We start from the raw sequence: 13391 nt of genomic DNA on the forward strand, positions 1-13391 counted from the left end.
GGCGGCGGCGTCGGCCCCGGGGCTGGAGGCGCACGTGCGAGCCCGGCACGGCCGCCTGCTGCTCGCTACCGCCCCAGGTGAGGCCCATCCCGGGAGTGGCGCCCGGACTCAGCCCCGCTTCCCGCTGCTGCGGTCTACAGAGCCGCCTTGCATTGGGGGAGAGGGGGGATCATGCCACGGGGTGGTTTGGGACATCACGGGAGGAGCCAGGAGGCCTCTCACGTGGGTTTGTGTATCTTACTAGGGCTCTGATTAGCATAAGAATCATGGAAAGTTAGGGTTGTCAGGAACCTCAGGAGGTCATCTAGTCCAACTCCCTGCTGAAAGCAGGACCAGCCCCAACTAGATCACCCCAGCCAAAGCTCTGTCTAGCAGGGTCTTAAAAACTTTCAAGAATAGAGATTCACCACTTCCCTGAGATAGGGAGAGCCAGAGGCAGGGCAGGCTCTGAGAGAAGTGGTTCTCAATAGTGTTGTGTGACACCCCTTGGGTGCACTGAGGTGGCAGTCCTGCCCTGTGTGCAGGGCTGTGGTGTGCATGCTCCTGCCGTCTGGTGGATAAAGCCAGGTGCGAGAAAAGCTGCAGTTCTGGAAAGGGGGTGCAGGCGGTGAGGTGCACAGTCTCATATAAAGTGACATGTAAGCAGAAGAGAGAATCCCTAGCTCCTGTGGAGTAAAGAGTTTAGCAGGGATTTGGTAGATTAGGAACCATGAAGTCAATCGACTTTGGTCCTGCTTTGAGCTGGGGATTACACTAGATGACCTCCTGTGGTCCCTTTCAGCCATCATTTTCTATGACTCCCTCTGCACGACCTGACTAGAAATGCTGTTGCCGCTGTCAGGGTGGTTGGTTTTAAACTCTGGGTGGAGCAGGAATCAGAGGGGTGCAAGTTCTCCCTCCCCTGGATCTGCCACCGAAGTCAGGCTGAAGGTGCGGAAGGGGGAACTTTCATCACTACTATGTACTATGTCATTTTGTAGCTTCTGAGGAAGTTGCGTGTTGGCTAGGAAAGCTCATGCCTCTCTGAACCAGTCAGCCTCTAATGCAGCACTTATGCAACTTTAAAGAGTCAGGGAATCCCTCCATAACTCTGTTTTAATTTGCATTTTCCCCACTCCCCTCCTAGAAGCAGGGACAGTTGCACTGGTGCATCACTGTTGTCAGGAGAAGCAGGGGTGGGGAGCAGACCAAGAAAAGCTGTGCCCCAAGCCAGCTTTAGGGTTACCAGAGAGCAGGAAGTGTGCGTACATTCTGGGCTGGCTGTACAGCAGGCGTGTGGGGCATTTTGACCTGGAGACAACTGCACTCAGTTGAGAAGCGCTGAGGAAAGGTGAGGCAGCACCGGGAGTGGCTTTCATCCAGGGGTGCTGCCACATTCAAAACAGTGTTGTAATCACTACCTTACTCGCTGACTGGTTCAGAGATGCTATGAATGGACATAACATGTAGTACGGAAGGTGCCCTCCTGCCCTTCCTGTTGATGGCTTCAGATTAACAAGCTAACTGCCTCTGCATTGGTGAATAGGAATTTTGTGTCGGGTAGAACTGGGTTCTCTCATTGTGTCAGCCTTGATTGATTTCAAAGTGCAGTTACATATATCCTTTAGCATGTAAAACACTGAAAATATGAAGGTATATAGAGTGGTGTAGCTCCATAAATAATACTAGGCATGTCTTTGCTGGTCCCATTAATTTAAGAACGTACTTGTTAAATCTGGAAAAAACTCCAGCAGGATTTCTGGAGTGCTGCACAGCTTTGCGGAATTTAGGACTCATTTTCCGAGGGAAGCCACAGGCGTGGCTTACTGACTGCTAAGAGCTCTTACTTGCATTTAGCGTCATTTGTCACTATATTCCTATACCAGTGTCCCTCAGGTCTTACATGTCTGAAGATGTATTCAGAGTGAAACTGAACAATTGATAAAAGAAAGCACATTCTTGTCCCTGTGCTAAAACTGTTGTTTTTTTTAAGAACTCAATGGGATGCCAAAAAGTTATAGAAAAACTTTTTTTTTCAATTTTGTTGCTTTCTCCCTTATTAAAGCTTGAGCAGAATCCTACTCTGGCCTTCTGGTTCTTTAGAGATATTTGGTAAATACAAGATAGACAACCTTTTATTATTAGAAATATATTTCTAATACCAAAAATATATATATTTGGAGTTATGATAAGGAATTTCCTGGTATGCTTAACAGAGAATGATGAGAAAAGAACAAACTAATTTTTGTTGTTGTTGTTTCCATGATATCTGTATTGTATCTTCAAACATGAAGGCCAGAAACTAGTTTATGAAAAACGAGTGTTCCTTTCCTGGATCGTTGAAATATCTGGTACTGAAGAGTAGATCTTTTAAGTCTGTTAAAGTCTGTTTTATAATTTAAGGTGTCTGGTAACAATTGTAATCTCCTACAGTTAAATCAAACATCGTATTATGCTTGATGGAAAAATAAGATCCCTCAGCTAACAGACTTGTTCTTCAGCGTTTACTTTAATTAATGTACAGGTAATATTTGCTTTGTCTTAAGGCATTAGTTACTCTGTTGAATTCATGTTACTAGCAAATTCTGTTTTTTATTTTGCATTGATTTAAAGTGAATTAAGTACTAACTTTTTTGTCATAGAAAGCACATTATTGCTGCTTTTTTTGTTTGATTTTTATGAAACAAATAATTAGCTCGCCAATCTTACACACAGTACTACTCTCACATAATTTGTTTTTCAAATACAGGAAACAAACAGCTCTATGAATGTCCAATGTGTGATCTTGTCTGTGCAAGCTCTCAGATTCTCCAAGAACATGTTGATTTACACTTAGAGGAGTGTAGCTTCTCGGAAGGTAGGTGGAAAGATCAAAAGGTGATATTGGCAAAAAGCAGTTAAATTGGTTCTAGGTTTCATACCTACAAAAAAAAATACAATAGTTTATATTTTGCTTAAAATTTGCCTCAGTTATTTAAAAAAATGGTATTTAACTTTATGGCTATGTCTGTATTGATCCCATTTTCAAAAATGAAATGTAATCAGTTAGCAATAAATACCTATAGCTACAATTTTATGGCACACAACAGTTAGTGAAAACAGCGCTACCTGGTATGGAACTGCTAAGGATATGCATTGTGTAGTAAGTAAAATGTAAACATGTCAATAGATCTACTTAATAGTTTTAATATTCTCCAGCTCTTTAAAATACAACAGTCTAATATCACACATTTTGAAATTTCACATATATAAGTATCCACAGGTCAGGTGATTTTAAAAAGTCATTTTTGGCATCTTGGACCTAAATTACCCATGATTCTTTTTCTGTTAGAGGTTAGTAATGATTTATCAGCTGTTTCTGTTCCCTGATATTTTCTCATTAGTACTCCAGCTCTGTGCAGCTCCTGTGAAATTCTGTTCAGTCCCTTACCTCAGCTCTATCTGTGTTCACTTTAATCTGTGTCATTCAGCACTTCATGGACCTGAAAGTTTGCCAGTAAGCTTCCTGGTCTTTTGAAATTAAGTCCAAAAGTTGTGGGTTTCTCTTTAGCAAGCTCAGGCAAGAAAGAAGGCTGAAGCTAAGCGCGAATGAAGCAGATCAGCTGTGCAGTGATGCGGTTTACCCAGAGGCATCCCTAGAGATTCCAGGGGTGGTTCTGTGGGTCCTCATAAAGAGGTACTGGGGCACTGGGGATTTCTCATGTCCCATTCCTCCACACCAGGAGCCTGCAAACTTTCCTCACTTCAGGAGATTGTGGACAGGTCTTTGTAAGATGAGAACCTCAGCTTCCCTGTTTTCTCTAAGTGGGAAAAGCTGGGCAGATGCTCTGAGGGCTTGAGGGTCTCTCAGGCTCCCAGAACACTTGTCTGTGGCAGCTGGAGAGTGCATATATAAATTTTAATGGCAGCACAAATGAGACATCAGGTGACATGTTTCCACTGTAAAAGAGCTGATCAGAGAAGGCTTTTCCTTACTAGTAGAAGGGCAGGTTACTCATAACAGCTCTTTCAATCCCACCAATAACATCTGTACTCTTACTTGAGTTTAGATGCACCTTCAAAATTATTAATAATTTAACAAATGTGGGAGATGTCTCCCCAAAATATTAACATACAGTTATCAGGTACTTCCTGTTGATGTACTCACAAAAATTAAATTGGTGTTGGCTGTCAACCAACTCGCTTTTTACATGCTTTATTATTAAAATGCAAATGAACAAATATTCCTTAGCTTCAAAAGGTTCTTTCAGTTAAATGTATCCCTGCATCTGACTGGTATCTAGTTTCTCAAAATCATTCTCAAACACACAATCTAGTATCTGAGTTCTTAAGTTCTTTTTATAGAGAGAGAACTGCATTTACTATCCTTTTCCTGTTTGTGTATGCAAATGAAGTTAAATATAAACTTTGTCAACTCTTTCTTGAATATTACCGCTAGGTATAAATGTAGGTGATTTAGAATTGGCTCGGCAGCTCCAAGATGAAGAAGATAGACAGCAGCAATTAGAAGAAGTGAAAAAGGAGAAGGAAGAATTTAAAAAACTACAGGTACAGAAAATTTTCTGTGGTATTCAGATGATAAAAGCTGGGGTGGTGGGGAAGAATTATTATCACCGGTGGGGTATCATAGAGTTGTGTGTATTCTGCTTATATGTCTTCTGTTTACCAATTTTCATATTATTATGTCAATTAAACTAAGTGCAGACAGTTAACTAATAAAATAAAAATAATAGAGCTGAAATTCATTCTTTTTACTTTGATAACCATTCTGTATTTCAAAGGTGAGACTTGGAGCCATTTCCACGAGTGAGAACATTTGTCCTTATTTTCTGTTGTAATCTGTGGTAGTCACTCTGCAGGATCATCTGAAGCTAAAGTTTTTGAATTTGGTATCTTACTACATGTACTGTAGATGTATGCAAAGAAAAAGTGTGCGCATCATAATTTGGGATTGTACCATAAAGTAAGTCGCACATTCCTTATGATATATCAGGAAAACAATCTAATAGATGGTTAATGATATCATCGTTGGGCTCTGGCTTGGATTGGGCTGAATCTGATTACTGTTTTGAGTTGAGAAACATTAAGTAAACAAATGTATCAGCTGAATGTCATGTTTCATTACCCTAGTGACTCACTGTTAACAATTTTTTGAGCAATGAATTTTCAGTATATGTTACTTAACCATGATTAGATTGGTTGTGTAGTTGAATATTACAAGAAAACTGCTGTATAGTAGTTGGACTGAAGTTAAACTGTTTGGATGGCATGGGAGCAATGTTTATTCTAATATAATAAAAAGTTTAACCTGTCTGTCCGTAACACTTTTGCTCAAGTGCACACATTTGGTCAGGGCAGGGGGGCAGGGGCTGGGCCTGGTTGCATGCGGCTGTATGTGGAATGGCGGCATCACCAGACAGTGGGTGGTGGCAGCAGCCGCTGTGTGCAAGCTTCTCTCCCCCCACTGGAGCTGGGGTGGTGGGTGGCAGTGCTCCAACACCCCCTCCTCCTTTCATTCTTGACAGGCAACTGGCTAGTATATAATAAGCCTCTAACTTCTGCATCATGAGACAGTTGCCTTTATGGGGAGGAATAGGAACAGACTTGGGAGTCTAGCTACACTGAATTCTAAATTTGTCCTTACCAGTGGCTGATCTGTGGATTTGAACAAGTCACTTCACCCGTCTATCTTGCTTTTTTCTTGAACCTTAAAATGTGAATAATTTCCCTGGACCTTATAAAAGATATTCATTCTTACTGTGCTTTTATCATGCAAAGCACTTAGGTATCATAACTACTAACTCTAACATTACGTTGTGTTTGCATGTAGTAGTTATTACATTAAAAAGTATGAATTTAAAATTCATTGGTTCAGAAACTTGTGTTAGATCTAGATTCATTGTAAACTCATAAAATGGTAGGGTTTATTAGTATAAATTTTATTAAAATATATTTTATAATGTTAATATGTTGCAACTTCCTTTATGTGCTAGAATTGAATAGTTGCTGAACGCATTCTTTTCACAGACACAGGCTTTCTAGCAGATTTAGACTGAAAGTGACAATTACATACTTGCTTTTTAAGTACAAAATACCCTCTGCCAGAAGTTCAGCTCTATGGTTTCCTATCTCCAAATCAGTGTTATGAATTTGTTATCAATGCCTGTTAATTTCATTCTTTTTCATTGCCCAGTCTGCAGAAGGAAAAATGTTAGTGATTCATGTTTTGTACTTAACAGAGACAATATGGTTTGGACAGTTCAGGTGGCTATAAGCAACAATTTCTGAAGAACATGGAGAGGGAAGTGAATAGAGGAAGAATGCAGCCTTTTGAATATCATAAGAGGAAGGCAGATATGATGGAATCTTTGGCTTCTGGTGTAGATGATGGAAAAACAAAGACCTCAGGTCAGTACTGAAACTCTGTTGCTGGAGGAAGAGGAAATCTTACTACTTTTTGTTAATCCAGTTTCACCATGACTAAAGGTCTTTACTATCAGATTACTATGCCTGACATATATTCTTGTCCCTATTCCTTATGTAGTTGGTAGTCAAATTGTATCAGGTTGCTAATATCCTGGCCACCCAAGTTAGTTTGCAAAGTTGTTCCCTAGGTTCTTGAGTGGTGTAGTAGTTAATTAAACCCTGTGAACTTCAACTAGCCTTCTGGCCAAATTCTCTTCTTTTTCTCTTTTTTTTTAACAGGGATTCCTTTTTTGTAATGGATGATCCAAAAACTTGAAAGAGTTATTTATTTAGACACAATATGTGCCAGTATTATTCACATCCCTACTTTGGTTCCCAGTCTGCATTTTTTTTATCCATATGCTGCTATTTTTTCATGAAGTGGTACTCTAGTAATGTTAGAAAATACACTTGATGTATTTGGATTCTTAAAATGCTTCCAAAGATCCAGATTCAACATGACTTGGTATGAGACCCAATTTGTCCAATATGTAGATGACTTGAATTTAAGGCCTGATTCCAACCAACATTCGGCAAGTCTGACCTGAGTTGTCTTAAGCTGTGTACACACATTCAGATCATCTTGGGCAACTCCCCCTGATTTGTTTTCCTGAGGGAGAAACTGACCTGTACTGAAGTTCAGACAAAGGATCAAAGAGCCTGCAGTACAGATGCTGGGCAGCCATAGGGGCCCTAGATTGCACCACCCAGCAGAGAGCTTTGTTGGCTTTTTAAGTGACAGCAGGCAGGGATCATCAGGTTCAGGGAAGGTGTGGCAGGGTCTATGCCCTGCACCAAAGAGCCTCTCAGCTGCTTTTCTCTCCCATACTATGTTCAAGACTAGCTAAAACTGGGCAGAAGGAGTATTTATGCTTATATGCTTCCCTGCATCCAAGTACTACAGTGTGATTCGGGCATGGAACAAGCCTGGAGTAGAACATACCCCTCCCCACCCCAATGGCTTCAGCGCTGGGCTTTTCTAGCCTGAAGCACTTGTGGGGGCATGTTCCGCTTCCTGCTTGGCTGAGACTGACATGTACTCTCCTGCCACCTGTGAGAGAGGTGTGGGAGAGAAGCAGTACCCTGGGATTGTGGAGGTTGGTTCTGTATCTGTTGCATATGCAGAAGTTCTGTTTCCTGAGAGAATCTCTGGAGATCCACTTCACTTAGGTGGTTGCCAAGTTATTTTTCTCCCTGAGTGGCCACTTCTTTTACTCTGGGAGAAAAAATTATGAGTTTCTATATACTCATGGTTTCTCCAGAAGGAACAGGGAGAAACTGAACATCTGTCCAAGCCCTTAATTTATTCACTTGCTCTTAAGTCAGGAGAGCCTGCCTTTACAGATTATTGCACATTGTTTAAGATAAACTTCACATTCTCTCTCTCTTTTTTTAAGGTGTCATTGAAGCACTATGCAAGTACTATCAAAATGAATTCAAAGATGTAAGGCGCATATGGCTTTCTGTAGGAGTGGATCACTTCAGCTCATCCTTGGGAGACAGGGGCTGGGGCTGTGGTTACAGAAACTTCCAAATGTTGCTTTCTTCATTATTGAAGAATGACGTGTATAATGATTGCTTGCAAGGTATATTTTAGCAGTGAGCTAATATTTTACATAACCTTTGTATAAAATATTTTGATTCCTCAGATTGATGGTGTGATCTTTAATATAGAATAGATTACTGATATTTAAATTGTTTCCTTGGTATTAATATGTTCTAGAACAATTAGAGAGACCAATGCTTGGGTAGTGATGTTTGAACTTAAGGGAGATAAGAGCTAAAACTACCCAGTGTATTTTCATGCTGCAATTCCTCTTTTATTACTGGAAGTCTTAATATGCATTTCTTTCAATATCCATGGAATTATCAGAATTGGTTTGCTTATTGTAACTCAGTGGTTTGGTTTCTGTTATTTTATTTCAGATCATACATTAATTCCCAGTATACCAAAAATTCAATCCATGATTGAGGATGCTTGGAAAGAAGGTTTTGACCCTCAAGGAGCATCTCACTTCAATAATAGATTACGTGGTACAAAGGCATGGATAGGAGCATGTGAAATTTATTCCCTGTTAACCAGTCTCAGGTTAAAGTAAGTACTGCCATTGGTGAAGATCCCAGCACTCTTTCCTGCCGAGGCAGGGGGTCGGACTCAATGATCTGTTGAGGTCCCTTCCAACCCTAGCATCTATGAATCTATAATAATTTTAATAGGCTTAGTCTGGAACTTGCTTAAGCAGTAAATAGCATCTTAAGTAACAATATGCACCAGTTTTCTATAGCAGTGATTCCCTACACACCTGTGTCAGCCCATAACATTTCTCCCAGACAACCAATTGGGCCTTATCAGGCTTTTAACTGAAAAGGTTTGGCAAGCCAAGTGCAATCCGTGGACTGCTGCCCGTGGCCACTGTTCAATTGTGATCATCAGTTTATATTTTCAGAGCTAGTGGTCTACCTTGTCTAGTCCCTTAACATTCTATATTTTATCAGTAGTTAAGATATGTTTGTCTTTATTTGCATATGCATAAGCCACTTTGATCCATTCAAGTCATCATAACTTGTGTTTAATCCCAGTTTTCATTGAGAGAAAAGCAAGACTAAGCCATTCAGCTGTGTAGTTTATACAGCTTCATTGTATTAAAATTAGCCAGGTCATAACCGCATGTAAGCCCTATACAAAACACCTTGTAATTGCGTAATTATGAATTATAGGGTGGTGAAAGCAACTATTCAGCTGAATAGAACTTTGTGTTCCATGTGTATAAAATATTTTAATTAAAAGCTTCATCTCCCTTAATGAGGATCGAGTCTTATGAACACATTTGAACTCCAGTTGTTGATCTGTGGTGCCAAAAGTTGCTATCATGTAATCTATCTTAATGTATGATGTATTCCTGCCACTTTTGGATTATTCACATTGAAGTTGAAGGGGTCATCATTAACTTTCTAATCAACTTTGGACTGAGACAACAAATAGAAAACTTCTGCCCAGGGTTTTCCTAACTGTGTGGCTTTAGCTTGAGTTTTTTTCTCAGGAAAACTGATTTTGAAAGAATGTCACTGATGTGTCTGTCTTCTGGCAGTTTAATATGTAAGGTGTCTTCTGGTCCCACCCAATTACAAATCTAATATCTATCAGAACAATATCTTCTAAAGACAATAGTCAGTGTACAAAGGAAAGAGTAACCACTACAAACCATTTTTTAAAAACTGGTTCTTTTATACCTTTCTTTGAGATCTCATTTGAAATGTCTTTATAGATGTCAGGTTATTGACTTTCACAAACCAACTGGCCCTATGGGTACACACCCTCGTTTATTTGAGTGGGTTTTGAGCTACTATTCTAGAGGCAGAGAAGATGGTGCAAAAGTTGTGTGTACCTCCAAGCCACCTCTCTACTTGCAGCACCAAGGTCAGTATCCTAAGTTTTAGTTTTATTTTATATCTTCATATATGTATTGTCCCCTCCCTCTTTCTTCCTAGGCTTTTTTTCCTATTCATCTAGATTTTTATATTTTTTTTTGCTTAAAATAAGATTTCCATCAGAATGAAACTGCTATAATCAGCATTGAGTTCATTTGTATTTTTTTTTATTTAACAAGTAATAAATTAAGGGATAAAATAACTTCATGAATTAGCTAGCAAAATGACAATGAAAATTTCTTCTGAATTAGGTCATAGCCGTACCGTTGTTGGAATAGAAGAGAAGAAGAATAGAACATTATGTTTACTAATATTTGACCCAGGGTGCTCTTCGCAAGAAATGCAGAAGCTGTTAAGACACAACGGTGATGTTACCTTTCCGAAGCAACTTCGGAAATTTGTGGGTAGCTTAAAAGATAAGCAGTACCAAATAGTGTCTGTAGATGGTGTACTTTCACCAGAAGAAAAAACGGTAAGTATTCCAGAAAGCAACTTGAATTTACTGAAAAATAATAAAGTTTCCTCTCTGCTTTCAGTTCTCTGTCAACAGAATTGTTCTGTTCTTTTTTTCTCCCCCCACCTTTATCCTTCACGAATAAAGATGGCAGCTTTAATACACATTCTTAAACTACAGAGTATCCATTCCCTAGTCCAAATTTTAAAAAGAATATTTATTTTGTCTCAAATATTATGAGACTTAACAATTTTTAGTTTTTAGAAGTTTGCTGTTTCCAGTATGTATAAAACAAATTGTGTGCATATACAGAATGACCTCTACAAAGAATACACACTTTCTAAGAAACAAAGAATACCAAATTTGAACTACAAAGGGTTTGTTCTTCAGATCTAGTTTCCAGTAGTAGATAACTTGTCAAGAACGCCAGTATCAGGTTGGTCATATGGAAATAATTAATAATTTTAAAGTGACCATGCTGTTTTAAGCCAATTCTCATTGGACCTTATGTATCTTGTGTAATACAAGAACAGAGTTGAATTGTAGTTGAAATAATTTTAACATGGTTAACAAGAGCTGAGAAACTGTTTCTCACATAGCTAAAGTCTCAATAATTAAGCTTAAAGTATTTGACTGAAGATCAAACTATGGGTTTCCTATTCTCAAGACTGATTCCATAGAGATGATTTCAGTGGAAGTTAGGTACTTCATGTCCTTTGTGGATCTGGGCCTGAGTGCTTTTGTTAGCAAGTTGCAAAGAGGTTAGCAAAATGTGCAAACGGTATGCAAAAAAACCTGATTTTAAAATACCATTATGAAGGTTGCAAAAGTATTCAGCCATTAGAAAGGGAAGACTTAAGGATACCAATGCAATATGTATTAGGTTCCCCTTTTTTTTGCATGCATACACTCTCTTCAAGATGCAGTCGCACCCTATTTTTCCATAGCATCATACCTCCTTCACTGAATTGGGTAATTTTTCACACCCTTTCTTTCAGTGGTGTAATCTCTCTAGCCTGCTCACTCAGTGTGTGGCCTGAGATGTATATAATATACATTATGAAAACCATGCAATGAATAGTATATGAAAAGAATTTCTTTATGACATTTCTAAGGTGCCTTCATCATAGTATTTATCTGCTTTGTAAGCACTAGTGAACTGACTTCATGCCAACCCTGTGAAGTTAGATGCAAGTATTTGCATTTTTCATCTTGAGAAGAAAGGCACAAAGATAGGGTTAAAATCATGAAAAATCTCCACTTATTTTGGGCATCAAAATTGAAATGCATTTTTAGCACCTCCGTGTATATTCAGGGCACAGCTATAGTCCACTACAGATGAATCATCCATGTTCTGCACTTGCATATCATGACTTCGTTGAGTCTTTTTTGGTACCCAGGGCATAAATGCACAATTAATGACTTATCTATTAAATGTTGGTTCAAGTGACTTGTATACTATTGGTTAAGAGCTGTGTGAGAGAAGTGGGCATAGAATCTACTTATTTGGTGTAGTTTAGTTGCCTTTATCAACCCCCCCCCCTTCTCTTCCTGAAACACTCTGCCTCATCTGTTTACAAAAAAAAAATGTTGTCATCCTACATATGCAGGGATGCTCTGTACACAGTGTTATATGATTTCTCTGACAATCCATTTTATGTACTAGATGAGGTAGAGGAGCTCTAGAAAAGTGCTATATGACCACATGCTAAGACTGCCTTGATGTATGTACTAAAGAAAGGTGAATTAAGATTTCGTGGTTAACTTTAATTCTGGCACTACCTGTGTTTTATGTGTAAAGTCTTGCAATCTTAATGTTCATAACATTAAATCCAAGATGTTAAGTTATTAATTTAAAGGGATGTTGAGAGGAACCATGCTGACACCCCCACCTCCCCACCAGGAGGAGCTGCTTATCAAAATCATGGTAGATTTTTTTGTTTTTGTTTTTTTAAACCCATGCAAATAAAATATTCTTCTCTAACTTTATTTTTGGAAATGGCTGAATTAAGTGAAAATTTCTGTCTGATACAGAAAATCTGAGCCTATGCAGTTAAGCAGCTGAAAATATGGACTCATAATAGAACTCTAGCATTACCAAAACAATTTTAGAACAGTATTAGTTTATAAAAAAAAATGTCATTCATTACCGTGCCCTTTATTTTTGTTTTATGATGCCTTCCCCCTGAACTGCCCCTCTTTTCTTTTTAAGGCTCGATGTGAGGCTTCTCAGCTCTTCACGGCGGACAAGATCCCATAAAGGCTGCTGCCTGCGTTCCTGCACAATATTATGGATGTGAAACCTTAAAAGTCTTTCAACACGGCAATCAGCATGTGCTTTACATGTTAAGAAACTGTACAGTTTTAATACTAAGATGAAAAATAAATTAAAAATTCCTATTTTTCTTAACAAACAGCTGTGGGCTTTGTCCTCTGACATAGGAGCTGGAGATTGTGTTTATAATACATTAATAGCCACTGGGTGGTGAAATAGAGGGTCAGCTGTACAAGCAGCTGATTGCTCAGGTTTAGGTAAGTAAAAAAAGCAGCAACTTGCTTATGCTTGAACAGCAGTACGAGAAACGAATTCCTACTCGCAGCCTTTCCTTCCTCCCTTGCCCCGTGTAAATCGGGTCGCCCTGGCGGATCCTAGCTCTCCACCGGCTTCGCTCACACGTGTCTTCTTGAGTCCCGACCTTTATCTGCTGTCTCTAAAAAGCACTCCAGCCAGGAGGCGCTGCTGCAGCGGGGACGGCTCCAGCTCCGGCCGCTCTGCAGAAACGCCGGGGTCCGCAGAGCCGGTGCGAGGGGGCGGGCCGAGCCCGCTCCGGCAGCCGGGCTGCGGCCCCGCCCTGCCCGGGCACAGGGGCGGGGCCGGGAGCGGAGGGCGTAGCCACCGCCAGTCAGTGCAGAGGCAGCTGCAATGGCGGGTGGTGGGCAGCTGTCGGGCCGCGTGTGCGTGGTGACCGGCGCGTCGCGGGGCGTGGGCAAGGGCATCGCGCTGCAGCTGGCGGCGGCGGGTGCCACCGTGTACGTGACGGGGCGGCGGGTCGAGGCGCTGGGG

At 40.1% G+C, this 13391-nt stretch overlaps 2 protein-coding genes across 2 annotated transcripts in view; both read left to right on the top strand.

The window, feature by feature from the left end:
- Position 1: 1 nt before the first annotated feature.
- Positions 2–12737, top strand: ZUFSP (zinc finger with UFM1 specific peptidase domain; the record flags this gene model as incomplete). Its single annotated transcript, XM_019520227.1, has 9 exons — positions 2–77; positions 2729–2836; positions 4418–4527; positions 6219–6387; positions 7842–8030; positions 8371–8539; positions 9711–9862; positions 10125–10345; positions 12540–12737. Coding segments are annotated over 9 exons (1242 nt in total), but the record flags the coding sequence as incomplete, so codon positions are not given.
- Positions 12738–13212: 475 nt separating this feature from the next.
- The window catches only part of DHRS1 (dehydrogenase/reductase 1), a 1914-nt gene continuing 1735 nt past the window's right edge, over positions 13213–13391 (top strand). Inside the window, 1 exon segment of the mRNA XM_019520051.1 lies at positions 13213–13391. Within this exon segment, the coding sequence (XP_019375596.1) occupies positions 13251–13391 (141 nt within the window). The 5' untranslated portion in view covers positions 13213–13250.

The sequence above is a fragment of the Gavialis gangeticus genome, unplaced genomic scaffold (genome assembly GCF_001723915.1).
Source record: "Gavialis gangeticus isolate Ggan-Ray unplaced genomic scaffold, GavGan_comp1, whole genome shotgun sequence".
NCBI lineage: Eukaryota > Metazoa > Chordata > Crocodylia > Gavialidae > Gavialis > Gavialis gangeticus.